General features: G+C 40.6%; 1 protein-coding gene across 1 annotated transcript in view; it reads left to right on the top strand.

Moving 5' to 3' along the window:
• The window catches only part of RAB20 (RAB20, member RAS oncogene family), a 28847-nt gene extending 7537 nt beyond the window's left edge, over positions 1-21310 (top strand). Inside the window, exon 2 of the mRNA XM_059839701.1 lies at positions 19311-21310. Within this exon, the coding sequence (XP_059695684.1) occupies positions 19311-19831 (521 nt within the window). The 3' untranslated portion in view covers positions 19832-21310. The remainder of the gene's footprint in view (positions 1-19310) is intronic.
• The last annotated feature ends 4345 nt before the right edge of the window (positions 21311-25655 follow it).

Raw genomic sequence — 25655 nt, forward strand, 5'->3', positions numbered from 1 at the left:
AGTTCTTAAATTGACTAAATATACCATTTTTTAAAGTCTCAGATTCTAGGTTGGAGCAACATGGAGAATCTTCCTGATGAAGAGTTTGTTCCTCTGGCATTGCACTTTTCTTCCCTGGTTGCTGAAGGAAGAGGTGTATTTTGCAGATGTCTGTCAAAATTGACTCAACAGCTGAAAGATTAGTTTAAATACTGTCTGCTTTATTCCAATACTGAAAATGGATGAGGGAGGGAGACATGAGCAAGAGGAATGGTTAGTAAAACAATGTAAATGCAGTGACAATGCTGCTCACAAAAATTGCAGGTATATGGAAATTGATCTTCCTGGTGGATTAGGAGCTGGTAGGAGAGACTCTAGAAAATAAGGGTGTCCAAGAACTGGATTATTGGCTTCAGTTAAACTGATGTCCTAGAGGGTATATTCAAAGGCATAGGTGTTCTGGGCACTCAAACAAGTTACTAATGCCCTGTTGCATTCTTCAGTTTGACTTTGTGAAATGTATACCTGAGCTGTCTAAGAAACAACAGCTCTTTCAGTTTGAGCATGAGGGGAAAAACACAGGGATGGGACAGGAAATGTTCTTCCCAGTAGTTCTCTGTCTAGCTGAGTGAATGGTGTGGCACAGAACAGCAGAATGCTTCACAAACTGTAATGTAGAGATGGATGTATGCAGAATACCACACATTGATTCAATTGTGGTGGTTTTTATTGTTGTTGTGTTTTTTTTTGGTTTTTTTTTTTTTTTAACTGGGATGCAGTCCCATTCTGTAATGGAAAACAAATAGGTATTTAAAATTAGTACTGTATGTCCAGGTGCCTGAACTTAGGCAGTCAGGGTTGTGGTGTCTTTCTGTTGACTATGCAATTAACTTTTGCTCTCAGTTGGGATGAAGGGGACAGTGGATACTTAAAATACAAATGTGGGGCTGGTAACTGGCTGCTGGTTGTTGTACAGTTACTAATTGGAGTGATCATGTATGGTGAGTACATTTCTAGTTTCACCTCAGTACTTGCACATTATGGTGACACAAGTATTAAAACCAGGGAAACTCATAAGGAGCCTCACAGTGCCTTGGCTGAGCTTCTGATACTCTGTGGGCTAGTTTGAGTCTCTTCACTTCACACTGCAAGCACATCTTATATCTGCATGAATTGTTTGCTTCACTGCAATTGCTGTCTCGTGTTGAAGCCGCTGGCCATGTGAGCTTCCAAGGGCCAGTGTTTTACTGCCTGCCACTGTACTAAGTGTGCTGCCTAAGGTACACTTAGTAATCCTTCATCTGAGTCACATTTTACTATTGCAAAATATCCAAACAAATAACCTTTGTTTGGGTCTCCATCTAGAAAAACGCTGAGTCTGGTGGATACATTTGGAGCCATTAAAATTGTGGACTAGAAAGAATATTTTCTCTTCCAAGTCCGAATGATTTCCTTTCTTTCAGGGAAGTACTGGGTACAGCATCCAGGGGGTTGATCAAAAGGCATCAAAGCTGTGATAAATTCCTTTTCCTGTGCTTGATTAACTGTAATTTCATGTTCAGTACCTGAAGATATGCCTAGGAAATGAGATTTCAGGTTGGTGATTAAACTTAACTTTTGCAAGTGTGCTGCAGAGAGCAGAGGTGGTCAAAGGAAGTGAGTGGGTTTGTGCTCTTAATTTGAATTCTTTACATAAGTAGTTTGCTATCCTACATCACAGGAGATTCAGGATAGCTTCCTTTAGGGCACCCAACTTGATAAACATACAAGATTTCCACACCTACCTGGGTGTGGAAAGAAACAAATCTAGAAGAGTGCTTATTAACATGGTTTTTAAAGGGAGATATCAGATGTGTTTGTGAGGTTTCTAGTATATCTTTCCATCTCTTAGGAAGCAGATGAGAATGGAAGCTGGCTTTGCATGGGCTATCAAGAAGCCATTCATGGAGGAGCCCTGCTGAGAGCCTAAAGACCTGTGTGAGCATTCGATGTAGATACTTCTCCCTGTTCCCTCAGCCTTTCTTTTTCATACACTTAAATATTTGCTATACTCTGTTACATAATTTAATATTCCTAACTACTGCTTTTGTACTTCAGGAGATTCTTGCAAAATACAGAGAAAAGGTGTTGTCCAGCCATCCAACCACTTTTACATACTTACTTTAAAAATAATGGTCTTCAGTGCAGTTGAAATAAAAGGAAAATTTGTGATTTACATTCTGCAGCTGATGACTACTTAGGAGGTTTTAGTCATATATAATATTCTACCATATATATTTAAATATGTGAGATTTTGTTGTGAAAGGCCTCAAAAATTCAGTTTCTGTTCATCACGGGATCTGTGATCTGGGCAAATAAATCTGTACATCTGTTGTTCTTTTCTTAATTGAAGGTAGAAATAAGGATCTTGTTAATATTCTAGAGGTTTTTTTTTTTATATTCCACCTATCATTTGCTCTCAAAATTTTTGTTCATTCAGAAAAGGGAGAAATTACTAGAACCTGTAGTGGCTTATAGGTACAAAAATAAATGAAAGAAAAAGCTGTGTGTAGTTGAGTCAGCATCTTCCAAACCTCATAAAAGAGATCATCAAATCTTGTGGTTTGCTGCAAGTGAGACTTGGGTGTTTTAAAGAAAACAAAAAATCCCCACTGGTATAATGAGTGAATTTATTTTTAATTTTTTTCCCTTCCTGATACAGGCTGTTGCTTTTTAAAAAAACTAAATCTCCAATTTTGTGAAACTAAAAAGGTCTAAACCGCTCAGCTCCTCCAACCTCTACCAGTATGATTCCTTTTTATTTTCATGAGACTGTAAGACTGTCTTTAGGACATGAGCTTTCCCTCCTGCAGCAGATAGCTTTATGTATGATATTTGTATTGTTTCCCTTATCTCCCTTCCTGTTCTAGTGTTTTGTGCCCTTTCCACGTGGTCCTGTTTGACTTCTTTTTTCGCTTCAACTCTTGGAACCACAGTGGAAGTGGAGTAGTTGTCTTCTCTTTGAGTGGCAGAACACTTTGTGACCTAGAGATACTGCCCTAATTATGGAAGAAAAGGATGCAGTGCAAGCAAATCAGTGAGCAGTTCCCTTTCTGTGAGTAGCTTCCCCTCTTGGCAGGAGGGTTGAATGGGCAGACACTGGACAGTGGTAACATTGCTCTTGGTAGCTTGTTTTGTTTAGAAAGTTCAGAACTGAGTTGTTTGATTTTTAGCATTACTCCCTTTGTACCAGGTTGGAGAACCATAATGAGATGAATTATGTACCATGCCTCTTGTCTGATTACAATTCCTTTAATTCTCAGATTAATGCTCCTAAACTGTGGATATTACGTATGCTCTTAAGTGTGTAGGCAGAGAAACTGGAAGGAGAATTCAAAGGGAGAAGTAGTGCTGGAAATGTAAGGGCCATTTGTTTGTCTTAGTTAGCATAAGCTCTGAACACACAAGTTACACGTCCTGTGATAATTTTATCTTAATGTTTTGAACAAGTTTTAAATACATTCCCACAAAACCCAGGTAGCAGAACTGTCTGGCACAGTCTCCCACTTCTGGTACTTGCTGAAGGTAGCCCACTGGATAACCAGAACTGCCTCCTGTTTTTTTGACAAATAGCCACTATTTAGAAGCACCCAGTGAAGAAGATGTCAGCTGAATAGAAACTGCTGGTAGCTGGTAAGTAATAGAAGCAGTTATAATTTTCTTCAAGGTTAATTATGCATGAATTCTTTGCTTGTGTTCTTAGTTGAGAACCTGCCTATAAATCATTGAAAATGTAGAAACAAATAATAATGAGTGAGCCTAATTATATGTCCCATGTTATTAATATGAGTTTCTCTTCAAAAAAATAAAACAGTAGACTTTTTAATTCAGTATGCAAGATCCATGGCCTTTATTTCTAGACATTTAGCAAAGTTGAAATATTTTTCAAATTCCTGGTGAAGGGTGGTTTGAAGTTAAACTCAGTGTTACGAATCAGGAGCTAGCATATAGTTACCTACTGTGCCTCAGTTCCCTTTCACCAAAAGATGATTTAACCTTAAATAAGAGGCACTTGCCAAGTTACTGCAGGGGCAGACCAGCTGTGGGTATCTGCTATTGATCTGATAACCAGAGCTTCCTGAAGCATTTCAGACAACTGTGTTTTTTGTTGTGTGTGCAAGAATAATTCCTCACTTTGGAAACACGTGACACAGAAGGTCACTTCTTACAAAACAGCCTGCCAGCTCTCAAATGTTTTTGTGTGACCTGGACTCTGTTTCTTGGAATGTGAATGTTGTGATTCTTAGATGCCTTTCCTTCCCCCTCCTCACCTAATAGTGATCAGTGATAAATACCTGCATTGAACTGCTGTCTTGCATTAACTTCAGTTTTGTAAAAGCTAGGCCTCTAGAAGAGCTTCTAGTTCTCTTCTTTCTGTCCTCTACTCCTAATCAACCTGGAAAGATACTATTAGGATAAAAGATTTACAGAAGTAGTGCTTGAGGGACTGCCTACCTATGAACCTAGTAATTAATTTTCTCTTCAAAAGGAAGTGTGGCCAATATACTTGGGTCCCTCTGTACACTGCAGTGCCCCATGCATGTCCTGAGCCAAGCTGTGCTGCAGCTGTGGAAGAGAATGGTCTCTGGCTGTGTGGTAGGGTTGGAAGGTGCATTCCCACGGATATGTGACCTTCCAGACTGATTACTAAAGGCTAAAAAACTCTTGCTTCTGGTGGCCTGATGGCTGTGGCAGAAGTGGTCTGGAGATCCCTGAAACTGTCTAAATACTGAATTTCTTGCAAGTTTTTGAAACCCTCTGGCTGATGTCCTGGGATGACCCTGAAGTGTAGAGCATTGAAGAGTAGGGCTGCGTTCTGTTGGCCTGTCTTTGCTGCTAGTCCTTTTGAAATATTAATGGAAGGAATTATCATGAAAGTGGGGCTGATGGAAAATAGGCACTGCCATAGCTAATGCCCTTGCAGATGAATCTCGAATGGTTTGGGCTGGAAAAGATCTTAAAAATCATCTAGTTCCAAACTCCCTGTTATGGGCAGTGATACCATCCAGGCCTCCATCCAACCTGTTCTTGAACACTTCCATGGAGGGAGCACCTACAGCCTCTCTGGGCAGCAAGCTCTGAAGCTCTCCTGTGGGTCTGTGGAAGAAAGCCAACTTACTGTGTTACCATGTGTGACTCCCATTGGGTGGATGTGCACAACAGAGTTTACAGCTGCTTCTTGATGGTTTGGCTTCCTACACATGGGAAGAAGGGAAATGACTGACAGCCAGGAGGCAGAAATACATAGCATGTGTTTGGGGTTAAAGCAATAATATGGAAAAAGAAGAATGTTTCTAGAAAAGTAGACCATTTAATTTTATGTATGGTTGGATACAAAATTTAATCCAAAGAGTGTCTGCAAGGCGTAACAATAAACTCTTTTTGTAGTCTCTAAAATGTCAATTCCTTTAATTGAGATATTTGTTAAGTTTATGGTGTTTCCTCACTCAAAAAATCATGTATTGTGCTGATTGTCATGGTATATATGTAACCCTTCTACAAAAAATCCTTTGGGGAATTTTGGTTTTAAAAAAAGAGATTGTAATGAGCTAAGGCTATAGCAAAATATCTAATGAGGAAGTTAAAAAACCTAACTCAGCTTAAAACAGGAATAAAGAATGAAGAAAAACAGGAAGAATTTCTTGTCTGTGAGGTAGTGGGCAGACACTGACTTAACAATTCTCTGCTGAGAGCTGGCAGGAATGCTGACGAGTGGTAGAATTTCAGAGTGCTCTTTGAGATACATTTAGAAGGGCAATCTTAACTAAGCTCCAACCACCCTCTTGCTTACTCTGCCCCGTGGGCATGGGGAAGAGAACTGGCGGAGTAAAAGTGAGAAAAGTTGTGGGTTAAGACAAGGACAGTTTAGCGGGTAAAGCAAAAGTTGCGTGCGCCAGCAAAGCAAAACAAGGAATCCATTCTCCCTTCTCATTGGTAGGCAGTTGTTCAGCCATCTCCAGGGAAGCTGGGCTCCACAACGTGTAATGTTGACTTGGGAATACAATCACCATCACTCTGAACATCCCCACTTCCTACTCCTTTCCCCGAGCTTTATCTGCTAAGCATGACACCACGTGGTGTGGGATATCCCTCTGGTTAGTTTGGCCCAGCTGTCCTGGCTGCATCCCAATTTCTTGTGCACCCCCAGCCCCCTCACTGTTTGGGTGATGTCACAGAATCAAATAGGTTGGACAAGATCTCTGAGATCAAGTCCAGCCTTTGAACATCACCGTGTCAGTTACACTCAGTGCCATGTCCAATCTTTCCTAAAACACCTCCAGGGACAGCCCACTCCAATGTCTAATCACCCTTTCTGTGAAGAGTTTATTCCTTAATGTCCAACCTAAATCTCCCCTGGTGCAGCTTAATTCTGTGGCTGGTTACCCAGGAGAAGAGGCTGACCCCCACCTGGCTACACCCTCCTTTCAGGTGATTGTAGAGAGCAGTAAGGTCCCTGCTGAGCCTTCTGTTCTCCAGGCTAAACAACCCCAGCTCCCTCGACCCCTCCTCATGGGACCTGTTAACCAGCACTCCCAGGTCCTTTTCTGCTGGGCCACTTTCCAGCCACTCTGCCCCCAGCCTGTCCTGCTCCCTGGGGTTGTTGCTGCTAAGTGCAGGACCCAGCCCTTGGTCTTGTTGAACCTCATGCCACCGGTCTTGCCCCATTGATCCAGCATGTCCAGGTCCCTCTGCCAAACCTTCCCACCCTCCAGCAGATCGACCCAACTTGGTGTTGTCTGTGTACTTGCTGGAGATAGATTGTCTCCTCATCCTGATAACCCAAAAATATATTAAACAGGACTGGGTCCCCCACTGATCCCTGGGGGATACCATTAGGTGCCAGCTGGCTGTTCAGCACCATGTCCTGGGCCCAGCCTTGCAGCTGGCTCTTAACAGCAAAGAGTGCACCTTTCCAAGACGTGGGCTGCCAGCTTTTCCAGAGTATGCCGTGGGAGGTGGTGTCAAAGGCTTTGTTGATGTCCAGGTAGGCTACATCATCTTTCAGCACACAGGGATGGCCTGCTTGTGTGTCTTCAAGATTTCTTTTTTAAGGTATGTATTGGTTAAAGTATGTATTATCTATTAATTAAAGTTAAAGTATGTATTGAAGTTTATGAGAAACAGGAAATTTTCTAAAACTGTGCTGCTTAACAATAGCTAAAATATCCCTGTGTTATCTATGCAGTTTCCCAAATCAGCAGCACAAATCCCAAAGCACAGCCCCATACTGGGTACTGTGAATAAAATTGCCTCTGCCCCAGCCAAACCAGCACACCAGGCCAATCTGCCAGTTCCTTATTGAGCAATATAAAACCATAAGTGTGGAGTGACCTCCTGGCCCTGCAGTGGCAGTCAGGCCGTGCTGAAGTACACCTGGCCACACATTCCTGCCTGAGCTAAGGACCTTGAAGAGCAAGCCTCGGGAGGGAGGGTGGGCTTTGAAGGTCTCCTTAGAGTGACTCTGAAGTTAAAGACCTGGCAACACCCCCTGCTTGGAAATTGTGTAGGGAAGTGGGTTTATCTGCAGCACCTTTATCCCTGTGGAAAAGAATTGCAAATTAAGGGAAAAAGTATCAGTTTTCAGGTACTGCAAAGAAAAACCAGCTGCTTTTAGAACTCACCCTGTGGAAAATGATTTGTTTTCTGTAGAAAGTGCTTTTCTTTGAGGAAATGAACTGGTGTTTCAGCAGGTGTTAAAGCTGAAAAGCTTCTCCCAGAGGCCAGAAGCGAGTGCCTTGCCTAGGTCAGGTTGTTGTGCAGCCCAGTCCTGTAACTGGCCTCTTTGTTAAGTGTTCAGTAAATTGCTTCCTGCAGAACTTTTCCAGAGTAAATCCAAGGTTTCTTTTTTCCCCTCCCCTTATGATTTCCTTCCAATCATATTTTCCTAAAGGAAAGCTGCCAAATGACCACTTCTTTCTAAGCAGCAGTTTCAACGTTTCTATTAGACACATAGTTTCAGGAGAATTTTACATTGATGCTTTTTTGCTTACTCAAATTTCTAGTTTCATTATTGCATTCCTGCTCTCATTTCAGTGGAGGCATATAGGAACTTCATGGGTTTTCCTTCATTAGCTTAGTTTAGTACCCGGATACATTTTCAGTAGACATGGTGTTGATGCTAGATTTCAGCTGGAGTTCTGGTGGAGCATTTGTAGATAGGACAGCAGTGTCCCATCAGCCTGTTTGGCCCTTATTTCTTTTGCCAGATATCAGTGTTTAGATAAAGCATTTCCCTTCACAGCTGTGAGATTTCAGAGAAAAACAGTCAAAAACTGGTGTAATTGTTTCAGTTTGTGTTGAAGGGGCACCTTGTGGTACACTTGCCTGTCTGGCAGGCCTAAGATTGGTTCTGTTCATCTTTTACAAGGAACTACCCTTCTAGGCAGCTGAAAATAGAGGAAGTGTTTGAATCTTCTGGGGTTATCTCATTTTTCAAGAAATGAACACAGTACATGAAGAGAGCTAAATAAAATGAATGGTTTGAAAAAAGTAAATCCAGCTAGCTAAATGTAAAATTATTCAGAATTGTAGAGACATCAGTGAAATCTTTTGCTACAAATAGGTATTTTTTTTAATGTGGGTCTAGCCAAGGTTTTTGTTGGCAAAAACATGTTATGTAGTGTGCTTAGGAGGTTTTCTCTGTGTCTCTGTGTCTCTGTGTAATGCTTTGTATTGCTAGATGTAATGTGGTGAAGTTTAAAACTTTGGATAGAAAGCATATTTGTGTTTTTATGAAATGTGATAGCTTTGGATGGAAAGCATACTGTTTCTATGGCAACATCTGTTTTGAAATTAAAATTCTTGTGAGTTCAGAAGCTCAATCTTAATTTCATTATTAGAATTGTAAGTTCTGATTTATTCTTGGCAGCAAGAAAAATAACTTTGCATTTATGTAGCAGAACAGATTCCAGGTATTCTTTTGGTCCAGAAAAGCTGAAACTAGTGGGCTAAAACTAGTGGATAATAGGAATCTTCTTTGATACTTTTTGTCCTTTATATAGGCATTGTGCAGCTGAAGGCATTGCTGATGACAGAAACCCTAAATATGCCTTTAGTCCAAAGGCACTGAGTTTATAAGTCTCTTTATAAAAGACAATTGCAGCTAGAAATATACAGACTAAACAAACATATAAGGCTGCAAGTGCAGAGAGACTGATGTTATGGGGTGCTGGCAGCATGTTAAGCCAGATTCATTGGACAACAGTGTGTTTTGCAAGGTCCATTGAGTTGGTAGAATATGGCAAACCAAGCTCTTGGTACCTTGTGCTGTCCCAGAACCTGTGAGCTGTTCTGGAAAGGACAACAAGTGTAGGGAGAGATGAAAGTCATCAAGAATTTAGGTAACATTGTGACTTCAGTGAGATTCTTTTTACATTCTTGGTAATAAAATAATAGGGAAAGATGGGAGAAAGGAGCAAGGGTTTTTAGTTCAGAGAAATATGCCAGAGGCAAAGACTCCGAGTGAAAAAAATACTCATTTCTCTGGCCTAACAAGAAGGAGGTTAAGCCATAGGGGAATACCTTTTATGAGGACTGTGGAGTTTTTCTGGGGTTTGGGGAATTTGGTGTTTGAAGGAGGGGTGTTTGTTTTTTGAACAGATTACTTTGTAAAGGTGAAAGTCTATAAAACCTTAGAATCTGAAAGCTGAACTCCAACAAGCTAATTGGTGAGATACTGACTTTCCTTTCTTTAGATACTTTATAGAATTCAAATTCCTCCTAAGTCACAAGACAAGGACTGAGTGAAATTCTATCATCTTTATTATGCAGGAGTTATAATTTGAATGAGGATTACACTTGGTCTCTGATCATGCTCTATAAATGTTTTTTTTCCCCTTTAGGAATTTTTTTTCTCTCCTTTTTATTCTCTCCCACGTAAACTTGGTCTCCTTTCATTGAGTGTGTCTGGCAGGTCTGTCAGTGGGAGCCAGAAATGCAAGCCTTCACTACCAGTTATGGAATGAAAATGGACAGACTACTCTTCAGGACTGGATTAAAAAAGTTTCTGGGAATATTTAAACTAATTAATGATCAAGTAATACGGAATTTGACAAGATGACTGAGGGATGTTGATTATATTTGAGCTGTGGGTGAGAAGGCTTCATCTGTGGTAATTGGCTTTTTTGGATACCTCTGGGGCTCAGAATGCTCTGCAGGATGTAACTGGCACCTGTGTAAGCTGCTAGGCATCTGCTGTCAGTTTAGCTGCCTTTAGAAAATTAAGCTTTTACTTAAAAGCAGATTTCTCTATAAACTATCACACTAACTGTCAAAAAAACTAGGAAATTTTTACCCATATTTCAGTTGTTGGTTCTTTGGAGGTGTGCTGTGAATTAAAGCTACATGGCTTTCAAGGCTTTTCTTCCACACATCAGAAAAAGGCGGTAACTAACCTTTTATTTTGGAGCTTCTACCAGGACATGCCAACATTGATAATCTTCTTGGAGAATATAAAATAAAACTAATCTGCAGCAAAAAATTCCCAGTATTTTCTGTTTTGTGATTCTTATTAAACAGGCATTTGTGTGTGGCTTTTTGTGAAGAAAAGCATATTGCAACAACCCATATTCTTCAGATAACGCTCAGATGATCCTGTAGATCATTAACCACATCTTGCAGAGTTTGACATGTGATGTGCAGCACACCACGCTGGCATTCTTGCATAACTTCTCAGTGTGTTATTTGTCCTAACAATAAAAGGCCCATTTAAGTGAACTTCTTTGGAAGAATTGTTTTATGTGAATTGTGCCAAAGTATCACTTTTGGAATGTTAATTGAATTGATGGTCTAATAAAAATTCAAGAGTCAGTTAAAACTGCTTGACCTATTGGTATACTTCAAGTTTGACAAGGAGATGTTCTTAGAAAGGTCAAGGGTATAAAGGGGATTTTTCTCCCAACAAATCAGGGCTTTCTTGAGTGACTTGGCCTATAAAAACAGGAAACACAGCCAAAATAAAATTATGAGCCTTTTTACTGGTGAGAACCATAAAGAGGAGCACATTAATGGCAGTTTGTGCTGTTGTTTATTTCAGCCAGTTAAGATGAGATGGGATCTTGCCACTGCATACAAATCTTAAGGGCAGGTGTCAAAATGGTGGGGCCAGACTTTTCAGTAGTGCCCAGTGAAGGGACAAGGGACAGAAGGCACAAATCAAAGCACAGGAAGTGTAATCTAAATATTAGGAAAATCTTCTGTACTTCGAGTGTGATAGAGCACTGGAACAGGCTGTCCAGGGAGGTTTTGTATCCTCTTTATCTGGAAGTGTTCAAAACCTGCCTGGAATTATCTTGTACAACCTGTTCTAGGCAAGTCTGCTTCAGCAGGGAGGTTGGACTTGATGATTTTCCCTTCCAACCCTGACGATCCTGGGATTTGTGTAACTTTCCTTTTGTAAATGCTCTAAACAAACAATAAGCTTGAATCTGTAAAGAAATGTAGGCAGCATTAATCTTAGCTTAGTTATTAATCCTTTTTAAGGGAAGACTTGTCTTTCAAGAAAGTAGGTGAAGTGGGTAGAATTTTGGTGCAAATTCTTCTACGTATTTGGTATTTGTTGGTCCCTGTTGAAACATGTCCTTCAAATCTTATTTATGGCATATTAGTTAGCTTTAAGAGGAGAGGAAAGAAGTAGGCTAAAATAAATCTGCATAAAGCTTTTTTCATTAAAGATATTACCATTCTTACGTATAAAGTGTAGTGGAATTTCCATTTCCAGTAAGTAATCACCCCATTTCAGATGCCTTCTAGTGATTATTTTTGTTTATAATTATTCTGAATTAATTCCTTTCCCAGACACACTGATTGTAGTGATTTTTTTTATTTGTGTAGCAACACAATTTGTGTTTTTGGTACTTAGATAAAGCAGAGGAAGAGTGAGCTGCATTTCCTAATGCACACGGTAGGGGCTGGTATACCCTAGCCTTCTAGGGGGTAGTTTGTCTTCTCTTGGCAGAATCTTAATAGCTAATTTAGATGCCCAAAAGGATGTTGGCTTTGTTATGTAAAGGAATGGAAATAAAGGATGATTTTTATTTTTTCCCTTGCATATTGTATTAGAGACAGAATCCCTAGTAAATGGCCTTGATGCTTAGTAACGCTATTAATTTCATCCAGCTTTTCCTGAAACCTGTTGTATATTTTCCTCTTATTCCATGGAGAATATATTAATATCTGTTAAGTATTCCTGCATAAGTTTGCTTCCAAAGAGAAAAGACTTATGCTGTTTTAAAAAATGTGTTTAAGAATTAGCCCTTTCTCACAGCCCTTCACTTACTTATCTCTGTGTATTTTTCCTAGATTTTTATTTCTATCATAATTTAGATTCCCTAGTAACAAAGTTTACATATATTTTTGGATGTGTTTTATCCCAGACGCTGTTGGATTACTGATGGTAGTTTAGTAGTCTTCTAAAAAAAATAAAAACTCTCTTTAATATTTTTATTTATGTAAAAGGTACAGCTTAATATTTTAGGATAAAAGTCATACTGTGGAACCATAGCTCATAAATTTTGGATTATAGTGCCAAGACATTTCCTGTTATCAAAACTTTCTCTGCTTCCAGTTAGATGACTAGTTGGATTTTCTTTAACTTTATCCAGTTGTCCAGGCAAAAATCAGATCTATTAAACTGAATTTTTAATATTGGATAGAATTCTATTCTATAGCCTGCCAGTAGATTGTATAAAATTTCTGAATGTGAATTCAGTGGGGACTAGGTTATAGTGACATAATGCAATGCCACTTCCAGATCAGGAAAATAATGTTACATCCCTCCTATATAACAGTGCACTGCGGCCTCAAGATCTGCCTTTTATTCAAATGTCACGGAGTTAAATGTATTAGAAAGCATCTTCTGCTTCACTGCTTACAGTTCATCAGGCTTTCTCATCTGTGGCACTCAGCTCAAATACATCTTTGGCTCCTCTGAATCTGGGACATGCCTCCATTGGGATATTATGATCTTTTTGTGGGATGAGATTTGTAGCACTTGGAGCTAATGTCCAGAGTGTATTTGCCTTCCTGACCACCAGCCTCCAGGGGAGAAGAAGCTGCTCATGCACTACATTTCCTTTATCTATCTAAAAGCAGCAGTATAAATACCTAAATGCTGTCAGGCTTGGCTCTTAGCTTTGGATCTAAGCTTGTGGATAACCTCTGTGATAAGGACTCAGTGTGTGTATATATTGGTAGGAAGAAGGAATCATGTGCAACACAATGATGCTTTTACATGTTTTGTGTTTTAACTCAGAGAAAATAAAAATGTTATAAAGACTGAAGCTGTGTTAATTGTTTCTATTTATTTTAAAAGTCTTTATTTAAATAGCCTCCATTTTCTAAGACCAGACCTAAGGGTGTTTAAGTAATTCATAGAAAATGATTGTGCCATGTGCAAGTTCTAGTCTTTCTAGTTATTGATTTTGTGTCCAAGGGGCACATTTGTTAGTGCAAGTGTGGTATTTCTAGAACAATAATTAAAGCTGACTGGAGGACAGGGCTCAGTTTGATTTCTTGTCTTGCTTAAGTGAGAAGTGAAAGACTGCTTCTGGTTCGTGTGGGTTGTTTTATCACACTGAGCTGCTGTTTTGCAGAAGGAGATTTAGAAGACTAGAATAATTCATGTTTGTAGAGTGGGGATGTTTGCAGGGTCTTGGCAATTTCAGACTCCTTCAGAACACAAAGTATTTGCTCATTAAGTAAAAACTGCATAGATTTAAGGGAAGAGATTATTTCTTTCACAAATCTAAGTCTTCTATTATGAGATAAAGATTCTTGAGGTAGCAATTCAGAATAAATGGTGTTTAGAAGTGGAGTAAGCATGTCTCAATCATTTATTACTTTGAGCCACTTTCTTGACTGTTTTTGGAGAGCTTTATGAAAGAATTTTCCTTTGTTCATTGTTCACTTAACCCATGTGGTTGTTATTTTCTTCTTCCATGTGCAGCTCTTTCTACTTTAAAACATGCAAGTAAAGCCCTTTGGGTATTAAGATCACTACTCTCTCCTATGCTTATGTTATATTCTGCTTTGGCCAAGACATGCACATCTAATTTTAATAATTTAAATAGAAGCTGCTAAAAAAGGGCACAGTTCATGCCATGAATGCTGATTCATATCTAAGTAATGAGTATAAACAAAATAAACGTCATCTTGTTTTTTAGCAGAGCTAGACATCTGTTGCATACTGAAGCTTCAACATATGCAAGTGTCTTCTATAATGCAGCTTTGTGAAGGTATAATCCTGGGTGAAGGTGGAGCTGAAAGGAATTTTGTTGTTACTCAACTGTAATTGTTTTTGGGGTTAGTGGTTGTTTTTTCTGGGGAGAGGTGGGGGTGTTGTGTTGGAGTTTTTGGACTTGTTGGTTTAATTATTTAGTTTCTCTTCGTCTCAGAGACTATCATCCCATGGGGAATTTTGTCTTGAAGAAAAACCAAATGTTGGCATTTTTCTGGCAGATCAGGAAATCATGTATTCTGACAGCTCCTGGACATGTAGAAATTGGACTCTCCAGTCCTTTGTGACTCATGTTTCCACAAATTTCTATTTATGTAATCCTTGTTAATCCTTTGGGATGGAGAGCTTTATTTTTATCCCCAAGTAACCACAGATGTAGTCCAGTTCTTAACAAAGCTCCTGACTTCAAGGGAAATACGATAAAGCCACCTACAAGAAATAAATACCAACCTTGAACAAGGTAATGAAGAACCCTGACTTCCTCACTCTCAAAACTTGACAGCCTGACTCATATGTGGGCAGGAGAATTTTCCTAAAACCTTTAGGGACCTTTACTGTTTGTTCTTTGGTAGTCATTACAAATCTTGGTATATGTGCACAAATAGAAATCGCGGTTCCTGGCAAAATTGTTTCCCCTGCTGTCCTTTAAAGGGCCACAACTTTACTGCCTTGTCTGTGAACAGAAAGAAATGTTGTTCCCCTTTCTAAAGGGATCTTTGTCTACCCTTGTGATTGGGAGGATGTTCCTGCTGAGGTAACTCAAGAGCATAAGGGTCACCCTTTGAACCTTCACCTACTGCAGCTGAATCCCCAAAGCTCATTTCTTTCTAATACTGACTTCTGTGCTGTGTCATGGGTGTCATACTTTCTCTTTTCTTTCCTCTTCTAGCTGTCTCTCCAGGGTACAGTTCCTATCCCTCTCCGTGTACACTCAAGTTCACACAAAAGCTAGCTGATACCTAGTGTTTCTGTCAATTCCTCTCCACTGTTCAGATTTCAGTACTGTGCAAATCACAGTGAAAATCCTTGGAAGGTCCCTGGTTTATGGACTGAGCACTTCCTGGACAATTCTGCAATCTTGTGCAATTTTAGTGCAATGGTGGCATGCCTCTGTAGCCCACCTTTGTGTACTTTTCCCCACTACATATTTTCCTTAGGAACTCAGTTGTGCTGCCATCTAGACTATGATATCAGAGTAGAAACAGTACTTTTTTCAGTACTTTGCTGAAGACCTTTTTAGCTCTTTAACAGCCGTTGTGTTTTATTGCCTCCAGACTGAAAGTAACAGCCTGCTTTGCATTCTTGTACACGCTCAACACTGAGAGATTTAAAACTTCTTCTGGTAGAAGTTGTGCCACTTCAGAAGTTGTGGTGGAAGCCTTTGAAGAGGTGGTGGGTAAGGAGCATTCAAACCTGGCTTCTGCTCTCATAAACGTACACAGCAACTTCATGGGCTACTTTGGATACCACCCTCAGGGGCCGTGGGCAGGTGGAGCTCCGAGAGCAGCATTGAGGTGCTGCTGTTGTCAGTGAATCCCACAGGAAGGGATTGGGATGCTCGGATGGGCTGTGGTCCCATCCAGAGTAAGCATTCACAGGGGCTGCTGCCTTCCAGCTGAGAGGTCAAAGTGCAGTAGGAGGCCTTAAGTTCAAGTCTTAGTACACTTTAAATCTAGCCTTGCTTATTTATTTACTTCTTGCAAGGTCTGCTTTCCCTTCTTTCTCTGTTAGGTTCACTATGAACTTCATGGTACTGAAGTCCATTTGGCTCAAAACTCTTTGATTTGTTTATGACAACCATCACAGGACTTTGAAAATGCTCTTTGGTTGTGCTGCCTCTGAGTGGCTGAAGTCTCCAACAGGTCTGCAAATACTTGATGGAAGACCTTCTGGGAAGCTGATGGTGCTGCAGATAGGGATACAGCTTTGGGGTGATTGAACTGCTCTAAACATGGCAAAATATTAAAGATGAAATGAGAATTAGTTTTTGATTGCTTGGATTTCAGAATTTTCCCTGATGTAGTGCCTTTGTGGTTGATTTGGTGGTTCTTGCAATTCCTTTGACTGCAAATTATTTGATAGTTCTTTCACTTTTCTCTGTTACCTTTATTTTTTTGAAAAGGCAAAATTGTTTAATTGCTGGTTTCAGGGCTTACTACTTACTAATTGTATTAAAAAAAAAGTGTGGTTGGAGTGGGACCAGATGGGTCCAGAGGGGAAAACACCTGGCTATAAGACGGGGATGGCTGTTCTTATGCAGTAAGTTTTTTGTCCTAATGTCTGATACTATTTTGCCTGACACCTTGAGGACATACATTAGTTTAAATACTTTGTGTGGTTTTGGTTTTTTTTTCTATATGTAGAGTTGTTCCAGCCTGTAAGTGTCAGAAGAGGTCTGTACAAGGAAACTGCTACAAAAATACATTGTGCAGTTTTTTCTGCAGGTTGATTGTGCTGTGAGGGTGACCAGAGGAGACTATCCATAGGTCCTTTGATATAATTAGTTCCTTATGCAAGGTAAATTCTTACTGTTTCTTTCCCCCTTTCAACAATATATTAGTTATAGAAGTAGTCAGTTGCTAGTTGCCGTGTAAAAGTGTCATGGTTTATGTTATGCTGTGCAAGATTAGATGAGCATACAAATGCCATAAAACAAGTAATAGTATTGTTCTACTGCTTGGTTGCTGTAGCAAACAATTCTGGGGGCTGCATTTTATGTTTTAGGCATCTGAAGTGGGAGAACAGGGGAAGATAGATGTTCCATTGTGGTTTCCAGACCACAGTATAATCAGGGTTCGGGTGAGAACAAAATTGGTCACGGTGCAAACTTTTATTGAAAACTTGGGGACACTTAAAGACTCAGTTGCAGTGCAGCTGGAAGTACAACTTTAACATGAGATTGGAGAAAAAAGCATTAAAGGACTGACCTCCTGCATCCCCGGCATCCTAATCTCCCTTGCCCTTACTCAACATACCTAAACAAGGGTATAGCTATAATTTTTTTTAACCTCCTTTTTTCCTACCTCCCAGATCATGAGTTAAAGAATTTATTTTGCTGAGGGAAAGCAAATCAGAGGTTATACAAAATTGCACTGAAGTAATTTTCCATAGACTTTGCCTAATGATTTTCTGAATGCTGTTCACTGAACTTTTGACCTCCGCAATGTTATATAACTGCTATTACCAATTTTTCACTTTGAGGGAAAGTATTTAAATTACATGCATGGTTTTGATGTGAAATCCTCATTTTCTGTGTGATGAGAAAATGACTGAGGAACAACTACTTACTTTTTCTCAGCATTGCGCCTGAATTTATAGACATATGTTTCTTCCCTTTTTTCCAGTCATTCACCAGCCTGAAAAATCCCACAATTTTTCCTCATGCAAATGTTTCACATACTTCTGAGCATTCTCACCAGCTTCATTTTACCCCTCTTTATAGTGAGCTCTGCACCTTTCCAAACCTCTCTCTCTGGCAGCTGCCAGAGTTTCACTCAGTGTTAAAAGGGCAATGAGATTTGGATTTCATGTTCCAGCTTGAGGTTTCCCAGATCTGTTTTACTGATAATGATGAGCGCTGTCTCTCTTTTGGCAGCTGTGGAGTACAGTTCTGATGTTTGTTGAAGGACTTTCTGCAGTTCTGTTCCCCACTGGAGGTAGACTCTGAGTTCCTTTCACAGAGTGCATGTTCATGTGCAGATGTGTTTTCCCAGTGTGTGCTGACCTGCATTTTTCAGCATTAATTTCTTCTGCCTTTCCTGTTCCACCGTCATTTACAAGGATTTCAGGATGAATCATTGATGATGAAATAGCTCATGGTGGTCAGTAGCTTTGTGCAGAAGATGAATGTAACCAGATCTCTTCCAGATTTTCCATAAATGAAGGCTCTATGCAAAGGGATTGTATGAAAAGAGTTGGAAAATGCTGTTGATTTTTAAATGTTTATAAGCATGTAGTCAGCTCTTTTTTTCTCTGTTCATTCACACTTCTGTAGTGACCTAAGGCTGACTCTGATGGCTGGAAATCTAGTGTGTTTTATCTTTTTCTTGATACAGTTTTGGATAGTAAAGCATACAGCATATTCTACAGGTAGGAAGTATTTGGGGAAGGTAGCAGTTCTCAATAGGAAGGAAAGCACAGTTTGTTTTCTGCCTAATTTCCTTTAGTCCTGTTGCAACTATTGAAGAACATTATTTGCATCCCAGGTTTTAAGGAAGAGTCAATTTTGTCTTCCAAGAAATGAAGTTGAAGGACACCATCAAAACTTACTTGAAGATAGTCCCTGAATGAGGAGAAAGAAATGTTTTAACTGTTGGTTATTGAGCAATGGCCAGGGCAACTTAAAAGATTAATTTCTCTTAGAATGTATTAGGATTTTCTGTACATTGTGTGTTTAATATTCTAAAAAATGTGTGAAAACCAGTGGAGGGATAGATGCATATCACTACAGGCTGGATACCACAAGACACTTTTCCTGTAAAGCCAAGGTACCTGAGAACTGTGGGCATGTATATGGCTTACATTTATATGGATATGGCTTACAAAATCCTTCAAAATTTAGGAAGAAGTGGATTACTGATTTTGATACAGATTTCTGAACTAGATGTACTTGAAAATGCATGCTGGATTTATAGGAGTAATAAATTCTAGCAGAACTTGAAACAGTAGAACTTTTTTGTTTGTAAATGGTGAGGAAGATGGATGGGCCATCTGTGCGTGCAAGCAGGGTAGTAGTTAATGTGATGTAAATCAACTAGCGTGCAATTTAATAAAAAAGAAGCCAGGTTTTTTTTTCTCTCTGCAAGTATGAGTGCTGCATGAGCTTCCTTGTTCACTGGTCTCTACAGATTCCCTTCTCTGAGACTGAGCAAGCAGTTAGCAGAACTGTTATGGAAAAACAGAAGGAAAAACCTGAAAGGGCTACAAATAATGCATTTTCATCTTCACTGCTTCATCCAGACTTTTGAAATTGGTTTAAAACTCCTTAGACTCTCTTACTTGGTTAATAATGTGTTTTCCAGCACACTAACATTTGCTGTGTTTAAACCTTTGCCAGGACGGGAGCAGTTCCATGGCCTCGGGTCTATGTACTGCAGAGGAGCAGCTGCTGTGATCCTCACGTACGACGTGAACAGCCTCCAGAGCCTGACAGAGCTGGAAGAAAGATTCTTGGCTCTGACAGACAGTGCAAGTGCTGACTGCATTTTTGCTATTGTTGGAAATAAAGTTGACCTCAGCGATGACTGTTCTTTAGCACCGGATGAAAATAGACCTGGGAAGTCTGGTGCCAGCTGTGGCTCAAAGGTGCGGAAACAAGTCCGCGCAGAGGATGCAATCGCGCTCTATAAAAAGATACTGAAATACAAAATGCTAGATGAGAAGGATGTTCCAGCAGCTGAGAAAATGTGTTTTGAGACCAGTGCAAAGACAGGATACAAGGTGGACTACCTGTTTGAAACCGTGTTTGACATGGTAGTCCCAATAATCGTACGGCAGAAAGCTGAGGGGCCACCGCAAACCGTAGACATCACGGACTACAAGCCAGCCAAAAGGACAAAATCAGGTTGTTGTGCCTGAACCATCTCTGTGACACAGAAAAGGGGAGGGATTTTTCACTCCAGCAAAATGAGGAATATGAACTGCTTGCAGTTGACCAGAAAGGAAAAGTCAAGGAATAAGTAGACTAAAATGATGTATGCAAACAAAAAAAAAAAAAAAAAAAAAAAAAAAAAAAAAAAGAGAAAAAAATAAATCTTCTGACTGTTAAAGGCTTCTGGGAAGCTCTATGTATAAAAAAATAGGAATGCAAGTGAAGTTATGGAATAAGACTTGCCAGTTTCCATGGGCTCTGAAGACAAGTGGTGTGTTATTAGAATGGGTAGTGACAATCATTTGGACAGATTTGAAAGATTCTGATTTTTAGTGACTTGCCATTTCATGTTGCATGTAAATGATCTGTTTGTGTACTCTTGAAAACTTTCATATGATGATCTTCTTTTCCCTTACGATTCTGACTTTGGAAGACTGAACACACAGTACTTTTTTATTCTTAAGGAAAAAAAGAAAATCCAGGTATATTTATATTTGTAGCTAATAAATCAATTGCAATCTTTTTATGTCAGACTTGACAGCATACGATTCAGAAGCTGAACTATTAAAATCACTGTGAAGGTGTACTGTTCATTTGGAGACTTTATTAATGAGAATTCTTCTTCCATAGTGGGCTTTCATGTGTCAACTAGCAGTATCCCAGCTCTTGCTGTTCTAATTGCAAGGTGCAGAAGGAAGTTTTTTCTTTCCTTCCATTTTTCCCCTGTAATTCTTTTTAATATAGGTGGGTTTTGGGGAAGAAATCAATCTTATTTTGTCTGTGTTTTTGTAAAAGCCTCTTTTTGGTGCCTTTAGGCATATCATTGTGTTCAGCATCTGTGTTCTGTCTCCTTTCCTGCTCCTTAGTTGTTCTCAGGCAGAGCTGCAGCTTTGATTTTTATCAGCTATGCATGACATTACTACCTGGAGTAGTAATTACCTCTACCTAGAGGGAAGCAAAGACTGGTGTTTTCTGATGTGAAGCAGGCTAATGCAGGAGGAAGAAAAGAAACTGTCTTTTGAGGAGTAAAAGGCCCATGGAGGAGCAATAATGAGGTACAGGTTTCTCTCCTGACTGCAGTAAAAAGGTGTGGCTAACACTTCATACAGCTCCTGGAGTTTCCCAACCCTCTCAGCGACTAAGAATGAATGTAGTGACCCAGGAGCTCACACTGAGCTGAAGCAGAGTGAAGAACTTCTAGTTTTTAAACATACTCTGAGACCCCCCCATTCCTCCCAAAACCAGCCAGCCACTCAACCCCAAGGATGCAGCTTGCATATTTTCAGTTTTGCAAGCTCCTGTGTGGGGACTTCATCTTCCTTGGGTGCCTCTGGTACAATTTTATAAAACTAAGGGTTGGTGGTTCTTCTGGTTTGTCATTGCCTCTCTCTGTCCCGCCCAAATCACAGTTGTTCCATACATAGGGAGAAAATTCCTAAATAAATATTAAATTTTTACTAAATGTATTTAAAGCACTTTTTTTTTTTTTTGAGGTACATCCTATTGAGTGAATTGCTGCAGAGCAGTAGCTTTATTTTCTGCTTTCAAGTTACTTCATAGTACACATGTAGTGGGGAAGAATGGCTTGAGAGAGAAACCACTCATTATTAAATAATGTAATCATAGGTTTGGGTTTGAAGGGGCCTTTAAATGTCATCTAGTCCACTTCCCCATGCATTGAGCAGGTAGGTGTTCAATTTGATCAGGTTGCTCAAAGCTCTGTCCAATCAAAACTTGAATATTTCCACAGATGGGGCATCTACCACCTCTCTGGGTGGTACAACAGGTGCAACACCTGTTGCAGTGTTTTACCAACCTCATTGTCAAAATGTCTTCCTTGTATCTAGTCTGCACCTGTCCTTTTGTGGTTTAAAATCATTAACCCTTTTCCTATTGCTACAGGCCCTACTAAGGGTTGTAATCTTTTGGGTTTGCCAGTGGCTTGCAGACACCTACCAGTCTGTCAGAGACTAAACAGCACCTGAGCTGTGGTATTTTAAAATGGGTATAATTAGAAACCTTTGAGCCATTAACAAAATTCCAGGGTCAGTATGTAGTCTTCCCTCAGGACTGGGAAGAGACAAACAGGCTACACTCTCAGTTTTGTTTGTGACCAAAGAGTTCTGCAGACACACCTGTGAGAAGTCCAGCATTGGCTTTCCTGTGTCTGTTGACAGCTGAACCTGAATGCTGATTGCAAGGTCAGGCATTTTGGGAGATGCCTGGGAGATGTACATCCAGAAGGTACAGAATAAGAAAAATAGTTGTAAATTTAACATCTGGTGCTTCTTAAGGTATAAATATTTGTAATTCAGTTGCACCAATGCTTGATTCATATGAGATGTTAAGTAATTCTTAGTCTTTCTAAAAGCTCCAACTTGGGTGTTTTCACCAGATGAGATGACACAGGAACCAGTCTTGTGTGCTTCACTCTTGCCCTTAAGGCTACACCTGTCTGGTATGATGTTCTTGTTTTTTCAGTGTTGCTGGCTATTGTTCCTTGAGAAATTTCTGGGTTATGATGGGTTGACACTGTACCAGCCTTTGTGAGATCATGGGATTACACGGCAAAAGCTGGGAAGCAGTTGTGTAATACATGGGAGCTGTTGAAGAGAGGTCAGTTGTTTGGAGCTGGGCCTCTTGTGGTGATGCTGCTGAAGCCAAGGGAAATCCTCCCTGCCAGGACTAGTGAAGGTGGTTGAAAGCATGGACTGTGCCTGCCATGCCAGGGAGAGGGAACTCATTTGACAAGCATTTATTCCCCCTGCCCCTCTCCCTGTTGTGTCTGGATTATGTGAAGTGATCATATAGTGAAATAAGAGGTGCTATTTTTGGCCAGGCTGGGTGAATGTGAGCTACAGGCCAGCCAGTGCCTGAGGTGATGGCTGAGCCAGGCTGACCGTGGGGAGGATCTGTGCCAGAGTGGCTGGGAAGGATCCATCCTGCTTTCTGCCCCTCACCGGCACTTATGGTGCAAAATGGAGGTTGACATGGGCCCTTGACAACACCAGCAAGGCTACAAGTCTTGTGGGGGCCACAAAAGAACCTCCTCTGCCAGTGCCCATAGGGCTGGCAAAGCTTGTGAGCCTCTTAGCTACATCCTTGCCCACGTCGTGGTGGGAAGCACTCCTGCCTGTCCCTGTTGGTGAGTCACAGGGTGCTGTGATGTTGCTTCTTTGCCTTGTTCAGCAGGGTTTAACTGTTGTGTGCAGAACAGCTGCAGGGCCATGTCCCCACTCCCCCTCAGCAGGTGGCTGTGTCTGGGGGTGCCACTGGTCCCTGTGTGCTTACAGGGGCAGCTGCTGCCTGCACTTGGGTGCTCTTGGCATATTGGCAGTGACCCCTCAGCCTCTCCTCTGGCAACAGTCTCACACCTCCTGTGCCAAGGCCGTGCTTGCTGCTTGCTGTTTGCTATTTTTCTATTTCTGGCAGCCATGAACAAGCACAGTCATACAGGGTGTGAACAGACTCTGCTCATTTGGTCAATAGCTCTGAGGGAATAGTTGGGGTCAACTCACGTCACTATGTTGACTTCACTTATACCTTCAGTTATGTCACTGTTAACACACTGATGCACTGTTACCTATAGAAGGGGAACATCACCTCATTTATCTTCTCCAGGCTTGGCAGCACCTTATACTTCACATGTTTTCAAACAGGAAAGTGTAGGAAGCATACACCATGCTTTGAAGTAGAAGATGTGGTCAAACCAAGGCAAAGCATTTGTGATTTTTTTTCCATCCTAGGCTGGAGCACTTAAGTTCAGTAAAAGGATTGTTTTGTTTTGCTGTAGCTGAGTTTTTCCTGTAGAAAGGTATTTTAGCTTCCTGAAAGTGGGTCCTTCAACCATAACTGTGGAATGGTTTGGGTTGGAAGGGATCTTCAAGAATCTTCTAGTTCCAACCCTCTGGCCATGGGCAGGGACATCTGCCAGCCACTCGACCAGGCTGCTCAAAGCCCCATCCAGCCTGGCCTTGAACACCCTTGGGCATGGGACAGCCTCAGCTTCTCTGTGCAACCTACTCCAGTGTCTCACCACCCTCACAGTAAAAAAATATCCTCCTTCTGTCCAATCTAAACCAACCCTCTTTCAGTTTAAAACTGCTTCCCCTTGCCCTGTACACTGCAGGTCTTGCTAAGTCTCCTTTAGGTACTTTGAGGCTGCTGTAAGATCTCCCCAGAGTCTTTTTCAGCTGCACAACCCCAACTGTCAGCCTGTCTTCCTGGAGAGGAGGTAAACTTGCAGCTAAGAGGCAGTTTGACAAGTGAGTGTCCTTCCATGCAGTGCCCTGGATGAGCTCACCAGGTGAAATCCTGTCTGCTGTGAGTGTTCCACGTGTCTGTGTGCACGAGCTCCCTGCCCTTCTCTGAGCCGCGATTGCGCAGGCTTTGGAGAAACGCAGCTCTGGGTACACAGACCTGAAGCACATGACGCACACAAAGTACAGAAGCTCAAGGCTGCTTGGCACCCTGTGGGTTTTATGGTTGGTTTGTCTTTTCCCTGCACTATGCTGATGTGTTCCACTTAATGCTGTGCTGGGACCACTCTGAACAAACTTGTTAAGATCAGTTTATTGAATCAGAGAAAATGAAGAGGCAAAGCAACTGTTGGTGGAAGAACCATGTGCTGAAGTTTTATGTGCAAGAGCGATGATCTTTTTAGGAAGATTAGGCAATATATTAGCCATGAAAATCCAAATAGTTTGCTGCTGTTGTTGACATAATCAGTTTTTGCAGATTTGTTTAACCTTGAGTTCTCTTAAATCACAGAACGTGCAGCATTGCCAGAGTTACGTGCTGTACAACCCAAAAGTGATAGTTGTATGATCATCCCACAAGCACTGCTGGCTAGCAGTATGTGGAAGAGACAAGTTGTCTCTTCTTGGATATTTGTTACTGCCACGTTTAAGAGAATTGACAAATATGGAATAGATTTAGCTCACGTTGACTGCAATGCTTTCAGTACTGAGAGTTCTCTTTAGCTGAAATAAATAATAGTGTGATAAGTTTGTTCAGGGGCTGCCTTTCAGAGCTAATGCAGGGTCAGAGAGCTCATTTAAAGCTCAGGCAATTTCTCTGTTTATGGCTATATCTAATTATATGAGCAGCTAATCCAGTTAGGACAGTGTGCTAGGTAAGTACCTGAAGGCAGCCTACTAGAAAGATGGCAGGAGACTTTTAACAAGGGCATGTAGTGCCAGGACAAGGGCAGGTAGTGCCTACTCTCAAATTGAGAGTAGGTTTAGATTAGATATTAAGAAAAAAATCTTTACTGTGAAGGTGGTGATGCACTGGAATATGTTGCCCTGAGAAGTTTTGGGTGCCCCATCCCTGGAAGTGTTTAAGGCCAAGTTGGATGTCACTCTGAACAACCTGGTCTAGTGAAAGATCTCCCTGTCCATGGCAGGGGGCTTGGAACAAAATTATTTTTATGGTGCCTTCCAATTCAACCCATTCTATGATTCTAGACCTTTAACTTAATTTATATATATATATATATATTTTTTTTTTTTTTTTTTTGTGGAGGTAACACTCATCAAGTCTGGTAAATGTTGGTTTCCTGAAGAACATTGCAGAGCATGAATAGTGGTTGTTTTAATCTGCAATGCCACCGTTTATTTGCTTTCATCATTCTAACAACAGATTAAATACTATTTTATTTGTTCATCTTAAATAAGTGATTTTAGAGACAGCTCCTCTTTTAGATCTTCTTAAATGCAATGAAACAAATAACTGTTCTCTGGTTGAAGAGTTTGAGTTTCAGTGGGAGGAGTTTGCTGGGAGTGCTTTTCTAATTCCTTAGTGCAAACA

The sequence above is a fragment of the Haemorhous mexicanus genome, chromosome 2, assembly GCF_027477595.1.
Source record: "Haemorhous mexicanus isolate bHaeMex1 chromosome 2, bHaeMex1.pri, whole genome shotgun sequence".
NCBI classification, from domain to species: Eukaryota; Metazoa; Chordata; class Aves; order Passeriformes; family Fringillidae; genus Haemorhous; species Haemorhous mexicanus.